Source organism: Rhipicephalus sanguineus, chromosome 10, assembly GCF_013339695.2.
Source record: "Rhipicephalus sanguineus isolate Rsan-2018 chromosome 10, BIME_Rsan_1.4, whole genome shotgun sequence".
NCBI classification, from domain to species: Eukaryota; Metazoa; Arthropoda; class Arachnida; order Ixodida; family Ixodidae; genus Rhipicephalus; species Rhipicephalus sanguineus.
The window spans coordinates 18,168,821-18,184,322 of NC_051185.1; the positions used below are offsets into that span (position 1 = coordinate 18,168,821).

General features: G+C 43.5%; 1 protein-coding gene across 2 annotated transcripts in view; it reads right to left on the minus strand.

Annotated features, from left to right (window-relative positions):
• The window catches only part of LOC119407162 (ubiquitin carboxyl-terminal hydrolase 19), a 51,652-nt gene extending 36,487 nt beyond the window's left edge, over positions 1 to 15,165 (minus strand). For both annotated transcript variants that reach the window (XM_037674028.2, XM_037674027.2), the window contains exons 1-7: positions 14,753 to 15,165; positions 14,274 to 14,402; positions 13,369 to 13,499; positions 10,897 to 11,001; positions 10,359 to 10,465; positions 8,976 to 9,050; positions 6,922 to 7,046 (exon numbers count right to left, since the gene is read on the minus strand). In XM_037674028.2, the coding sequence (XP_037529956.1) occupies positions 6,922 to 7,046; positions 8,976 to 9,050; positions 10,359 to 10,465; positions 10,897 to 11,001; positions 13,369 to 13,499; positions 14,274 to 14,402; positions 14,753 to 14,837 (757 nt within the window). In that variant the 5' untranslated portion in view covers positions 14,838 to 15,165. The remainder of the gene's footprint in view (positions 1 to 6,921; positions 7,047 to 8,975; positions 9,051 to 10,358; positions 10,466 to 10,896; positions 11,002 to 13,368; positions 13,500 to 14,273; positions 14,403 to 14,752) is intronic.
• Between the last annotated feature and the right edge of the window lie 337 nt (positions 15,166 to 15,502).

Below are 15,502 nucleotides of genomic sequence, written 5' to 3' on the forward strand. Positions count from 1 at the left end.
CATCATTGTGAATAACTTTTTTTGCCTAGCTGTTCTTTATGAAATATTTTTTTTCATTGCTGTGCTTTTCACATATCCTATCATCAGTGAAAAGGAGTAGCCGGTGCTATACAGAAGCACCAACATCTCCTAAATATCGTATAATAAAAAAAGTATTTGTTTACGCCAGGAAAATCAATGCTCCTCACCACATAATGCTTCGCTGATCCGACCAATGTGTTACGAATGCACACTGTCGGCTAAGTTTATATACAGTAAAGCTCGCATGCATCGGAATCAAAGGACATCGCTAAATAGTTCGATATACTTGTAATTAAAAATGCATAAAATGCCTGCCTGAAGCTTAAATATAGTTGGTACATGTCATGATATATGCTGAGTATGTGCAGCTCAATGAAACGAAGACAAGAGAAGACACATAAACGACATAGCCAGTCTATGTCGTTTATGTTTTCTTCCATATATATATATATATATATATATATATATATATTCGATATACTGTTCGATATATATATATTCATGCGTCTCGGATACTCTTTCCGGCAACTAATTGCAGCCACAGGTAGCAAGCTTCACAGCGTGTCATTTAGTTTTCGTCGCATTACACCCCTGTGTAGCGGTAAAACTTACAAAGCAATTCCTTCATTGTGGAGCGCAAAAAAATCTGTGCTGCGCACGCCGCCCATATTTTGACCTGTACCCTGCTTGTTTACGCCATGCTTGCACTGCCCCTTGGATTCAATGCACTATATATTTACATTATATATACGTGCTACAAGATGACAGATAGCTTTATGGCATTGCAGCTGTGTTATGCCAGAAAGCATGTACTGTGCATCGATGATTCGTTGTGCAGCGAAGCCCACCAGCAGGGAAATCGTAACTGCCACATACGTTACCTGATGCTTTGTCTTCTTTAATTACAAAAAAAGGCGCCGACGCAGTCTTCAGTCACCGTACGAGCACCCAAACGTCTAATAAATGCGCAAGTGCATAGCAAAGGTTTCTTCAATTCTTCTACCCGCCAGGCAAACGAATTAGCAGCAACCCTCTACATTAGAGAACAGACCAAGCCACTTCTTGGAATAGCTTGGAATAGTGTCATGGAGAAACTTAATTATGCCAACAGAAATTATTACAAGATACCAATGAATCACGTGGCCTGAATTCAGCGTGATCGCATAGTGTCAACTTGCTGCACAATTGCGACGAGGCGCCGCTACGGATGTCTACTTCAAACGCCAGCTGCTACATTTCAGGTCAAATAATAAATGGGCTGATGATGGATTTCTTAGCGCTGCTGGTTGTCTTAAGAATCTGTATAAATTCAAGCGAATACTCGCGAGGTAACATAAAGCAGGGCATACACAGACATTTTAACGCAACGTACGCTCTCGAGTGCCTCAAGTTTCACCTCACTTGACGACCGTCGGGCACATCGGATTCAAAGGGGATCGCGAAATAATTCGATATATCCATTATTACAAATGGAAAATACGCCTGTAAGCTTTAATATTCACAGGTCTCGGGCAGTCTCATGAGATGACTGATTCCTTTAAGTTGCTTCGAAGCCGTAAATGTTTTATCAACCACTTTGCGGCAGCGAATCCATCTCGGCCACGAAGGGCTAGAGCTTCACAGCGTGACGTTTAGTTTTCTTCGCATAACGCCAATGCAGCGGTGAAGCTTAACAAGGCAAATCCCTCATTCTGGAGCGCACTGAGTTATACTAGGCGCTTACATCGGAACACCACTGATACCTTGAAGCGTGAACTTGTTGGCTAGATGGTTCAACCTAACTTAAGGGAGCAGCGCGAAAGACAGGGACAGAAAAGGCACACATACACCCACACGTAGCGCAGTATGTGTGGTTGTATGTGTGCCTTTTCTGTCCCTGTCTTTCGCGCTTCATCCAAATTGACAGCAGAGTCAATGTCTCAGCAATCTCAGTCACTTCTAAGCGAACACTCGCGAGGTAACACAACAAAGCATGACACAGATACACAAAATCTTTAAAGAAGACACGCCATCAAGTGCCTCTAACAGTTTCAACTCGGCCTCTCGTTGCTCTCGTCTGCTCTCGCCAACTTGACTAGGGAATTTCTGGGTACACCACGGCGCTAGTTTTGCTCGGCAGCACAAGGTAGCCAACATGAAACATGCTTACACCGCTAACATTGGGCGATGTTTAGGTGGCTTTTTAGTCTCGTGCCTGTCATTCACCTCAAACGCCGCACAGAGCCGATTCCAAGCTTGGCTTGGCTTGGCCTGCTGTTTGGCCGTGGTAGCCGTTCAATGGATACGTGACTGGCTAAAGCCAAAAGGCAACCGTTACGTGTAGCCAACAAACATAGCCTTCGAGATCGGTAACTTCTGCGTGGATTTTTGACACTGGCACGATCCCCAGTTATAGCCAGTGCAACATTTCAGTGCTGGCAACCTAGTAAAAATATTGTAAACATTGCTGACAGCTTGTTATGCCGTTCAACGTCGCACTCTATCAGCCAGCCGGAGTCCGAAAAATCGAACGGCGGGCTGTGGGGCGTCCGAATTTTCGGTCGTGAGTTTACATTACTTCAATGGGACGAGTGGCGGTGCCGCGAAGGTGTCCGAATAAACGAGCATGTCCGAATTTTCGGCGTCCGAATAAACGGTCGGCGACTGTAATTGTTTCTCTTTAGTGTCCCTTTAACACAGGCCCAGTGCTCTTGTTTATACAGTAGACTCTCAGTAAACAAAAATCTCTTAAACGGAACTGCTGCTTAAACGGAACAACCGCTCCTAATATGATTGGTTTCGTACTTGGATTCTGCACCCCTGCTCCTCCCTCAGTAAACGGAACTCCTCTTAAAGGGCCCCTCACCAGGTGACCTAACGAGTTTTAGTTACACATTGCAAGTTGTTGCGAGCCCAATAAAGAGCATTATGCCGCAAGAATTTTTCTAATCGGTCGGTTAGAAGCTGAGAAAAACAATAATTTGTAGTGGCGCGAAACCATGATGCGAGGAGGCGAGCTGCAAACCCTCGCCGCTCGCCCCGCGTAGCCTTCGCAAGCCAAATCCCTTCCCTGCCCTCTTCGGCACGCGATCGGAAGGATCACATAACGCATACGCATGAACACGTCATACGCAGAGAATGTCACGAGCGCATGACGCGCCCGAACCAGCCCGAGCCCCCGAGACGCGAGCGGTGTTGCGACGGCGTTCTTTGCGCTTCATCTCTGCAAGTTATGCCGAATGCGCCCTCGCCGATCACTTGGCTTTCAACCTATTACTGAGCACGAAAGCTGCAACATTTGTACGGACGCGAGACTAGCGGTGTGCCGCATGAACATCTAGTTAGACGCGGGAGGATAAATGAGCCTAATGAGCGCTGGAACGCAGTAGAAAATTAGTTTCGTTGTAAAGGCGTCTGCACAATGCGCAAAGAGCGAGAACACGAACGCGTGCGAAACGGAGGTAGATTAGTCTCGAATCTCGCTGCGATTCGCAGTAAAAATTAAAAAAAGAAAATGCACACATTCCGTTTGTGTGTTTTATTATTGCTCTCAAGTTTTATTCATCCATTCAAGCAACAAATTACAAAAACTACGCGTCGTGTCAAATAATTATCGCAGTGTCACGTGCTACTGTTGGCGACGTCAGAGCACACTCGTCTACGTAGAGGAGCGACGTCACAGCACTACCATCTACGTAGGGCCATTCTCTCATGCACGTCATCCCCTCATTCTCTGGGCGCGTGGACGCGAGAAGAAGGGCAAGCAGCGTTCAGCTTGAAATTTGACCCATTTACGCGGCGCGTAGCGTTGCAAATTTTGGCAGACGTAATGGTGAACGCCTAGTGCATGGATTGCGCTCGTCAGCTCAAAATTGTCAAACCTGGTGAGGGGCCCTTTAAGGGGGGACATGGTGTGTGGAGATATTTTCTGTATCTTATGTCCAAACGTGATGAAATTAAATACAGTAAAACCTCGGTAATTTGTACTCGGTTAATTGGGAATCCCGGATAATTTGTATTATTTGCGCGGTCCCAAATTTTTACATGTAAATTTAACCGGATAATTGGTGCGGCCAGCCTGCGACTTCCCGGTTAATTGGCACACTTGGCCGCGACTTCCAAGATATGCAAAGGGTGTTGCGAATCTCGGAGGCTGTAACTAAAACATGCATTTTTTTTTTTTATGTACGGATCTCGAAGGCCATGTTTTTTTTTACCGGAAATACGTCGCAGACGCCATGTTTTAGCAATTGCCAGGCGGCGATGCGTGCGGTTGCGATCATGATCATCATCATCTCAACAGCGATGTTAGCCACTCTAGCGAAGTGAATGTTTTGTGGAGTCTTTGTGCCATTTGGATGTCGGCTGGCGAGCATTGTGCGATTCGGTGCGACTGCTCCATTTGTCTCCTGTCTCCGCTTGAGTGTCTTCCCTGTGAATTAGTTGATTGAGGTGTGCTTGGAAGGAAGATGCCGAAGTACAAGAGCTTGTCCCTGCACGAAAAGGTGTGCTTAATTGAAGAGGCCAGCAAGTCGACGGCGTCGAAAACGGCTCTCGCCGAAAAGCACCACGTGCCTCTGTCAACGCTGTGCAACATCATCAAGAATAAGGAGAAAATTCTCGATGCTTACAGCAAGACACACTCGTCAAAGCGTACACGAGTACGCCCGCCTACGTACGCCGACGTTGAAGCAGCTCTGATCGACCGGCTGCAAAAAGCCAACGCAGCACACCTTCCTGTGAATGGGACCATATTGCGTGAGAAGGCCAACCAGCTGGCGCTGCAACTTGGACATTCTGAGTTTAAATGCAGCAATGGATGGTTTTGCCGATTTAAGGAGCGCAACAACCTGACATTCGTGACTGTTTGTGGCGAGAGTGGCAGCGCGGATCAGTCTGTTGTCGACGGCTGGAAGCAGCACACCTTGGCTCCACTACTCGCCAAGTACGAAGCAGCAGATGTTTACAACCTTGATGAAGCTGCTCTGTTCTACAAAATGTTGCCTACGAAGACGTTCGCTTTGAAGGAGGCAGACATTAAGGGGCGGAAACAGAACAAAGATAGAATCACTGTTTTGTTTGGTGCAAGCATGTGCGGTGAGCACAAGCTGCCACTGCTTGTTATTGGGAAGACAGAAAAGCCTCGTTGTTTCAAAAATGCACGACTGCCATCCAAGGATGACCTGATCTATAAAAACAACAAGAAAGCTTGGATGACGGCTTCACTCTTTGAAGAATACGTGCGGCACCTTGACCGCAAGTTTGCGGCCGCAGGGCGCAGCGTTTTGTTCGTCGTCGATAATTGCCCAGCTCCCGGCGACATTCAGAACCTGCAGGCAATCAGGCTGGTCTTTCTACCCCCGAACACGACGTCGCTATCGCGGCCGATGGACCAGGGCGTCATACACCATACCAGGAAAATATATCGCTACAATCTGTTGAAGCGAATGCTCCTTTGCTATGACAACGGAAAGGAGTATAACATTGACCTCCTCGGTGGTATTTGCCTCATTGTTCACGCATGGAGGCAGGTGGAGGCCACCGTTATTCGACGGTGTTTTGAGCACGCCGGTTTTGTGAAAGAAGAGGCAAGCTCCGCCGAGTTTGCTGTCACCGCTGTCACTTGCCCGTTTGATGAAGAAGGGGAGACTCTCTGCGCTCGATATGAGGCTTTGCACGCGGACGAGGAGTGCACTCCAATCGGATTCTCCGAGTACGCAAATGTCGAGTGCACAGTGCAGACGTGTTACGCAGACATCGACAGCGAGATAGCTGCGAGATCGACCGATTCGGCCTCTAATGTTGACAGCGATGACGAGCCCTCCCGAGCACCCCCTTTGGCGGATGTCATCGATGCCTTGACTGTTGTGCGCAGCTTCGTCGAGTGCAACGGCGGCGAGGCTGAGATGCTGCGCCCCATTGACAGGCTGGAAAATATGACTTTCAGTGCTGGGAACTACCGAACGCGTCAGTCACGTATGGAGGAATTTTTCTCCAAGTAGGCTGACTTGCCACAATAAAGGTGTGACTTCCGTACATCACGTTTTCTGGCTGATTTCTTTAATTTCGCGTTGTTTCGGATAATTGGGAATCCCGCTTAATTGGGATATTTTTCTCGGTCCCGAGGCCTTCGAATTAACGAGGTTTTACTGTAGACTTGTTTGGTTTTTCATGCTGATTTCAAATATACAGTAATTTTTCTTGTAAGCAAACTGGTTTACGAGATACACAAAGCTGCCTCTCTATTGTTTCCGGAGACAATAGGAAAAAAGCCGTTCAGCAGAAAGTGAATATTATCAGATAGCTAGATACTACTATATGCAATAAGTGCAATGCTGCAAACAGTTTTCAGATCGGATCATAACTAGTCAGTCTGCAGATGATCGAAATTCAATGTTTGTACCATGACTACTGTAAAGAAAAAAAACAAAACCAGTTTTAAAAAATCTATGAGCCGAAAACTAGAATTCTGCTCTCAGCACTTTGTGATACACAGCTTGGGCTTTATGTTAAAAAAGTAATTACAGCTCTAGCTGTTCTAGATCATGAGATATTACTCCGACAAGCTAAATAAATGACCCAAAAACATTTAACATTCAGCTCGTACTCGTTGCACAGATCTAAACTGCAGATGAAATACTGATCTTATAAGACTTCTCTTAGGCTTTACATGCGAAATAATAGCTGTATATGTTAATAATATAATTAAAAAAACACTTTTTTCTTTGATGATTTTTGGTCTCCACAAGCCATGTCCACCCCCTTAAACAGAACATGTTTTCCTGGTCCCTTTAGGTTCCGTTTAACAAGAGTCTACTGTATACATCCTGTACAGGAACTGCCGACTGTAAGTGCAACAGTCAGGTCAATTATCCCAGAAACACCACCTCGAAGTAATGAACTGACTCTACAAGCACTCACCGATTTTCTTGGCAGGAGGGGCGAGCTCGAGCGACGACCACCGCGATGGCACCTTCTTCTTAAGCACAAGCTCCAGTTTGCAAGGGCTGAGCCTATACCGGCAGTCCTCCGGTCGTATGGCTTCCCTGCAGTATGCGAGGTGATTCAAAGCTAAGAATAGAGGTATACACTTTAGGAAGAGGACAAAGGGCACCATGCTTGACAGAGCCAGTATGTCTACAAACAGTCAGCAGCAACACCACTCCACAACAGGATGACGAAAATAAGGAACTAGAGCACGTATGAAGACACAGGTTTACAGAAAATCATCTAACCGCTACTCACCCTCAATACGTTACCTCCGGCAACCATTCTGTAGCACTCTTTCTGTATCCTTTATACCAACCACATTTGTAGATAAGGTTTTTAACGTGTTTGTTAGTATGAAGGGAATGCATCAATGGGAGGAAAATCAATTGTCTGCACTTTGTATAATTTGTTCTGATTCGCAGTGTTATAGGGGAGACGTACCGTAATTCGCAAGTGGTTTGTGAACACGATTTAAGGGTACAAAAACATGTAAGAATAGCAACTCGGCTTCCCCTGTCATTTCAATAATTCTCTCAGTGACATAACTAGTCGGTGCATCTGTATTTGAAAGTAAAAACCGCAGTTTCAACACCGATCAATGTGTCCTCTTTCGTTTGACCTCTCGTAGATGTTTTATCAATGGCATTCTGACATCACAAAACTTAATTCTGGGGTTATAAGTACCAAAGTTGCAATACAATTATGAGGCATGCTGTAGTATGATACACCGGATTAATTTCGACCATTTGGGGTCCTTTTAGTACGTGCGTCGAAATCCAAGCACGTGGGAGTTTTTGCACTTATATCTTACCAAAATGCAGCCACTGTGGCCATGTATCAAACCCACACCCTCGTATAATGCCATAGCCTTTACGCCACCTCAGCAGGTGGCATTATGACACTGCAATGACCATGAGTGATCTTCATCACCTGGTGACAACACATCACTGATGTTAACAGTGAAACAATTCTTACCGCAATCATATCACGATGACACTGTCGAGATGACATTACTGATGTTGTGGTTAAACCGTGATAATGTAATGATGTGATTACATTGTGATGTAATCATGCAAGCATTGTCAACATCATAGCTGTGTCATTATCCCCTTCACGCGCGAGTTATGATGGACTGTCTGAAAATGTGTCAAATTCACGCAAACTGAAGGTTCCAGGTTCGGTTCCTGCCGGCGGCAAGTTGTCTTTTCATCGACTTTACTTTCTTCATATCTACATCATAATTATTGCAATACATTTAAAACAGTAGAGTTAACGTCACCTATACTTTCCTTGGCTTCATGACCTGCTGGTTTTCATTAACGTTGTGTCAAAACAAAAAAAACGAGCCCTCAAGGTTCTCTTCCTTCGAACATACTAATTCCAAGGCACTCAATATTACACCCCAGGAAAGAAATTGAGGTAATGTGTTGTTTTGTGTGAGTTTCAGTAATCAATGGCAATTAGCATGTAACTAAATATATAATTATTCTACAATCAGGCTCAATTCTTGCATAAAAAGAATCAAATATTAGGCTCAAAATGCATGCCCAGCTTGTTTTTTGGTTGTGTTCGTTTTGAGCAAAGAAAAATAATACTCTTGACGTTGGTCCTGGAACGTGGCACGTCAAATGATAGTTGAACATGGCATTGTCTCCAGCAAAGTGATCTTCTGCAGCAATACGCAGCACTATTAGTTAAATGAGCCCTAGCTGTCCACTCAGGAAGCGTGTACAGATGCGCACACTGCATTTCAAGCCACTTCAAGAAACACGCGGTGCGCGACGTGCCTCCGCAGTTGATGTGTACAACTGTGCACACCGCCGCTGAAGGGGTTTTTGTCACTGATATGTCATAATGACGCATCGTTCACAGGACAACTGTCAGTGGTCACTGTCACGATACAACAATGAGTCTCTCATTTTCTGGCAACATAGGCATAGCAGCACTAATTAATTGCTGACAAAAGAACCAAAACTTGTACTCACTTAACGTTGACACGCCATGTGAACGTTGTCTCCTCTGATGCTCCATGCTGCTCCAGAAACTCAGTGTTGGTATTCCTGAAACAGATGTACAAATTAAAGGCTATCACTACACAATGTGAGCACCTTTCGGAGTGTCATTACTGCCCCTGAAACTTAACACCAAAAGTCCAGCATTCAAAAATGTCACCACCCAACCAAGAAACTGAACGTCGTGGCTCGACGAAAATCGAAGCGTACGTAGGAGGTAGCATAGGCGACGTGTGGGCAATGTTAAATGTTAAATTTTCAATGTGTTGCTGTAAATTAGATGCACTACAGGAAATCACACGCATTCTGTTAATTGCTTGCCTAAAAAATTGTCCACTGCTCAAATGGGACCAGAATGGAAGGTCCCACTAACAGCCTTGTTGGGAATTATGTTTCGCAGGATTTTTTCTTCTAGTAAATTGGGGGGTAGTGATAAGGGTGTGCAAATGTGCCTAGCCACAGTTCACAGCCGAATTTATCACAAGAACAAAATTGTTTAACAAACTTCGAAATTGGTGAGCATCTCACCAGATAAAACTCAAGCTTTCATTGACATGGCTATAAAAAAAGCTTGCAGCATTGTTTCAGATGATTAGCCTCATTAGCTCTTATTAAAAGACAGGTCTCGGATAACACTGTACTGATATGCAAGCCTAGCGCATTTGTTACATTGTAGATAGCGACCAATAAAAACTGTGAAGACATAACAGCGTGAATAAGACATGTTTTAATATGGAAACACTCCAAAGCTTGTGCACAAGATAAAAACAATTACCTCAAGCCTGTGGTGCCCAAAATATTTCTGCTACATTAAACTTGATACCTCTAAATGAAGATTACAAGACATTAAATTTACTGCACAGCTTATACTAGTTGTGCTTTTAATGCACTGGACTGATATTTTGCTTGAACGCAGCTAAGCATACAAGTGATTAATTAGGTATTACATTAAGTTTATATTATAATAAGACTTTTTTTGCAGAAATGTATTTTCCATAGAGCGAAATAAAGGTTAACAAGTTGTTCTAATTCTTCTTGACATCACACTGTGTCCGAGTATTACACAGTTAACCAGGAGAGTAAAATTCTTTCCACATTTTGGAAATTTCGTCATTAAAAAATTCAGCCTGGAATCAACAAGCGACTAAAGTTTTTAAGAACATTTCAAACAGCGAACTGGCCAATTACAAGACAAAGAAAGCAACGTTCACACATAAACGTCTTTAAAAAATCTGCACTAACCGTTCACAATATGAAACTTTCTTGAAAACATGGTTATCGTTATATACCACATGCTACTAAGATATACCACAGAACCCGCACTACTAAGTGCATAGCAAGCCAGAATAGACATACTTGGTGTGAAACTTCACCAGGAAGCCCCTTTCGTCAAAGTCCACGGCCAATGCCTCCTTGGAGATGCTTTTAACAAACAGTGTGACTGTAACAGTGTCCCCGTTTGCCTGCAAAAAAAAAAAAAATATCCAACTTCAAATGCAATTTTCAAATTGAATAGCTTTTGCTATTCGATTCGTACTCAAAACTTTGTGCGTCTATACTTAGAGAGTTCAGCAAAACCAAACACTCTGTCTTTCTCGCTGCATGACATCTACGGAAGTTTCAACCTAAGCAGGTGTACTACACACAAACCTCATTATAACAAAGTCGCTTCTGACACGAAAATAAGTTCGTTATATCCGAAAATTCGTTATGCGTATTTGTAACCCTGTATATATGACAAGACTGTTCTTCATTTACTTCGTTATAACCGATAATTCATTATATCCGTGTTCGTTATAATGAGGTTTGAGTGTAGATGTGGCAAGCCATGAACCTGATGCACACTCCTCGCAACAAGCATGGCGAGACAAACAATCTAAGCAAGCACACTCACCCCGCTCTCGTAGTAGTCGTACTTCGGACCCACAAGTTCGACAGTCGGGTTCTCGTCCTTCAACTCTTCGTCCGACGAGGGCAGCGAAGGAGACCCTTCCACTTTCTGCAAAGTTGCAATTGAAAACAAAAGAAATAATGAGAACCAACATAGATTTACATTTAGCAGAAAAGGAATGTGAAGCAGTACATTTCTGCGGTATCGTAATTTTTCTTTACCAATTCTGTACAAATATGTTCAAACAGTATTGATTTTCTTTTTTTTTTTTTTGGCAATATGAGAACAGAATAGACCAAGTCCGTGCATCACCAGGAGTGAGTCATTATTCAGTGATTATTTATCACCAGGAGTGCGTTATTATTACACAACTTCGAAGCAGCGTAGCCAGGATTTTATATCAAAGAGGGGTATGACGTCTATGTGTGCGTACACATACATACATACTGAAAATGGAAATTTCCAAGGGACGAGGGGCTATGCATATGCTACTGTGATTCACACTTGCCAGTGCATGCTGCTGACATTACACAAATGGTAACTTCAGATAGTTGTTTCACTACGCCCATTTCGCAGTGCATTTCTTTCTTTATTTGAAATGCCCCTTCTACGGAATAACTACTACATACAACCCAGATGTAACATTGCATCAAATCGCATATTATTTCTGCACCATTGGGCTTCCAATATGTGACGCACCACATTTTGTGTCACGAACAAAGAACAGTTCGCCACGGGCATTTGTCTCAGAATTGTGTCCCTCCATCCATTAGGTGGCAAGTAGATTCAGCTTTATGACACTTTCAATGTAATAACTATCATGTTTTGCAACATATTAATCAACTTAATTGGACATCAAAATGCATAATGTGTACCTATATCTTTCCTTCACATATGATACGGTACATTATCTTTTTCGCGAATGAAAGCTGTCAGAGATGCCTCTGTAGCTTTGTAGCACAGCTTGCCGAGTGTGGAACTGAGTTTAGTTCAAAGCAGTTGGAAAGAAGAAGGGAGTGTTCTTATACTGTTGAGATTTCGTAAATCTACACTATCATTTCTACAGTCAGACAGTTACAAGAAACAGGCTCGCACATGACAAAAAAATCAACATGTCATGAGATTTCGTTAATTTACGCTATCATTTCTACAGTCAGACAGTTACAAGAAACAGGCTCGCACATGACAAAAAAAAATCAACATGTCATGAGATTTCGTTAATCTACGCTATCATTTCTACAGTCAGACAGTTACAAGAAACAGGCTCGCACATGACAAAAAAAAATCAACATGTCATGAGATTTCGTTAATTTACGCTATCATTTCTACAGTCAGACAGTTACAAGAAACAGGCTCGCACATGACAAAAAAAAATCAACATGTCATGAGATTTCGTTAATCTACGCTATCATTTCTACAGTCAGACAGTTACAAGAAACAGGCTCGCACATGACAAAAAAATCAACATGTCATGAGATTTCGTTAATCTACGCTATCATTTCTACAGTCAGACAGTTACAAGAAACAGGCTCGCACATGACAAAAAAAAATCAACATGTCATGAGATTTCGTTAATCTACGCTATCATTTCTACAGTCAGACAGTTACAAGAAACAGGCTCGCACATGACAAAAAAATCAACATGTCATGAGATTTCGTTAATTTACGCTATCATTTCTACAGTAAGACAGTTACAAGAAACAGGCTCGCACATGACAAAAAAAAATCAACATGTCATGAGATTTCGTTAATCTACGCTATCATTTCTACAGTCAGATAGTTACAAGAAACAGGCTCGCACATGACAAAAAAAAATCAACATGTCATGAGATTTCGTAAATCTACACTATCATTTCTACATTCAGACAGTTACAAGAAACAGGCTCGCACATGACAAAAGAATCAACATGTCATGAGATTTCGTTAATTTACGCTATCATTTCTACAGTCAGACAGTTACAAGAAACAGGCTCGCACATGACAAAAAAAAATCAACATGTCATAAGATTTCGTTAATCTACGCTATCATTTCTACAGTCAGACAGTTACAAGAAACAGGCTCGCACATGACAAAAAAAAATCAACATGTCATGAGATTTCGTTAATTTACGCTATCATTTCTACAGTCAGACAGTTACAAGAAACAGGCTCGCACATGACAAAAAAAAATCAACATGTCATGAGATTTCGTTAATCTACGCTATCATTTCTACAGTCAGACAGTTACAAGAAACAGGCTCGCACATGAAAAAAAATCAACATGTCATGTAGTTCGACATGCCCGAGCTTAATGTACGTTTAGCGATTTACCTGACCGTACACCTCTTGTGGGGTTCATGTGTAACTTGTGAATGATTATTCACCTTCACATGGAGTACATGAGCAGCAGAAAACTTGGAACAGCAAAAGCTGAGAAGCTGGACTTAGAATGAAGTGATTTCAGTTACTTTCTTCACCTCCTTGGAATACACTTACCTCGAGTTGCTGCCAGTCGATGTTTGGATCCTGTTTGACCATCTTCACGACGACTTTCTTGGATTTCTGGACCAGACTGGTGCATTCAGCCACCACGGGTGCATACAGCTCACACTGCCACTGACGACCATCTGCGCGAAGTTGTTAAAAAAAGCTAGTCAGATCTCTGCCACAAATAGTTGCTACTGCTAAGTATCATTATGTCATTCATGGCTACTGGCAACACTGAGAGCACATGATCGCCAGTTGATATATATCTACTACAAATTCTTTAACGTCTGTGAGATGTTTCTGTGTCGCCTCCAGGAAACCATCATACCATAGGCGTACTCGTTTTCGCTAACTTTCCACTTAGGGTAGCACTAATTTTCGTTCTGTTGAGTTATGACACAACGTGACCAAAATACAATGGGTTCAGTTTCACAACTTTTGCTCACACAATAGGCACTACAAACACATATCTTGCACATAAAAGAATAGCACACAGAAAGCACAAATTACCTTTCGATCTAAAGAACAATAGTTCAGACAACATAAAAGAAAAGGCACATGACACATACATAGCGGTGGTTGCAACTGAGATATTTACTGCCTGGATGATACATTGTAAGACAATTAAAGGTTATGACTTAAATTTGCTTTATTAGTTAAAAATATTAAATAATGGCGGTCAATTTAAACCCATATTCTGCGAAATGTGTGCAACGTTGAACCTCCTCTCAAACGAAACATGTCATTGAACTCGGTTCAGTGAGTGTCTGGTGAGAAAACTTCCCCGAGTCAACAACTGTACTAAATGACCAGGAAAATCAGCGATGGCACTTTTATGTCATCAGTTCAATTGGCTTCAAAAGGGCGACACCGACAGATGCAGTAAATGGTTGCACAAGGAAACGCTGACTCACCCGGCAACGTGACCGAACATTGGCAGTCGGTGCATTCGAGGGTCACTTGGTTGGAATCCAGGGGAAAACCCACGTCCAATGTAGCGCTCACTTCGGCCCGTGTTTGACTCCAGTCGTGCTTCAAGATACCTTCGACACGAGCAACAGAACGGACGCAGGTTACTTCAAACGCACTGCCGTCCCGTCAACGCGCTGGTTATAAATGTAAACACAAGACCCGCGTTGGTTTTCCTTCATTCATTCGAGGAACGCGCGCTGGCGTTTTAATTGAAACGGCGTCTCAGCACACTGCGACGTACGAGAGACGTAGTTTGCAGCGCACAGCTAGAGCGTGTTAGCACAGCTGTTCGAGCTAACCTAAGCCGTATGTCAACAAAAAGCACGCTTTACGATTACACACGAGAAAGAAAAAGGCGTTCGAAGTCGAGTGTTACGGCAACGCTCGCAAAACGGCGTTGGCGAAGAAATTTAAGACTTACGCTTCTTCTCAGCCCGAATGTCGACTTCCTTGCCAGAGTTTTCTTTTTCCTTTCGTCGCTTGTTCTCAAGACGTTTGCCTTCCATGTTGCATCGAATTCGCTTGAGACGCCTGCGCGACGTTTTCCGAAACGCGACTGCTTGAGCTTTACTGCAGTTTTTCTCTGCGTTTCTCTCTCTCTGGACGAAGACGGAAAAACAATTTTTAAAGATCCGAAATCATGCGCGAATGGGTGACCCGCAAGATCGACGGGTTCAACCAGGAAGCTGGCTCACTCTTCCGCCTAAAGACAGCAGGCGCGGAAAATTCTCGAGCGGGAATTTTTTTTAGTTTTCCTTCGATCAAGCCTCAACGCACAACACCGCCGCACAACCAACACATGATTCTTGACTCTTGAGTAGAGCCCGTAGAGAAGTAGTACAGCAGAATTGGTAGAGTTATTAGAGTGAAGCCAGGTTAGAGTGTACTAGAACTGTCGAGTGGCGTGAACGCGCCTCGCCGCCTGATGCCTTCCGCGTCGACCGTAGCGGCGGCGCTGCAGTCGCTCGGTACTGAAGGCGCGTTGCGCCGCGCGCAAGAACTGCTGGGCGCGTCGGCGGCACCCGGCTAATCGGCAATATTACTGATGCGGCTTTCGTTGCGTGTCTATCATTATTAAGCGTAGGACTTGTCGTCGCAAGCCTTGATGGACGAAACTTCAAAGCTCTTAATGGATGCTTGCTTTATATATGCCTTTGAGAGATACTGCAAA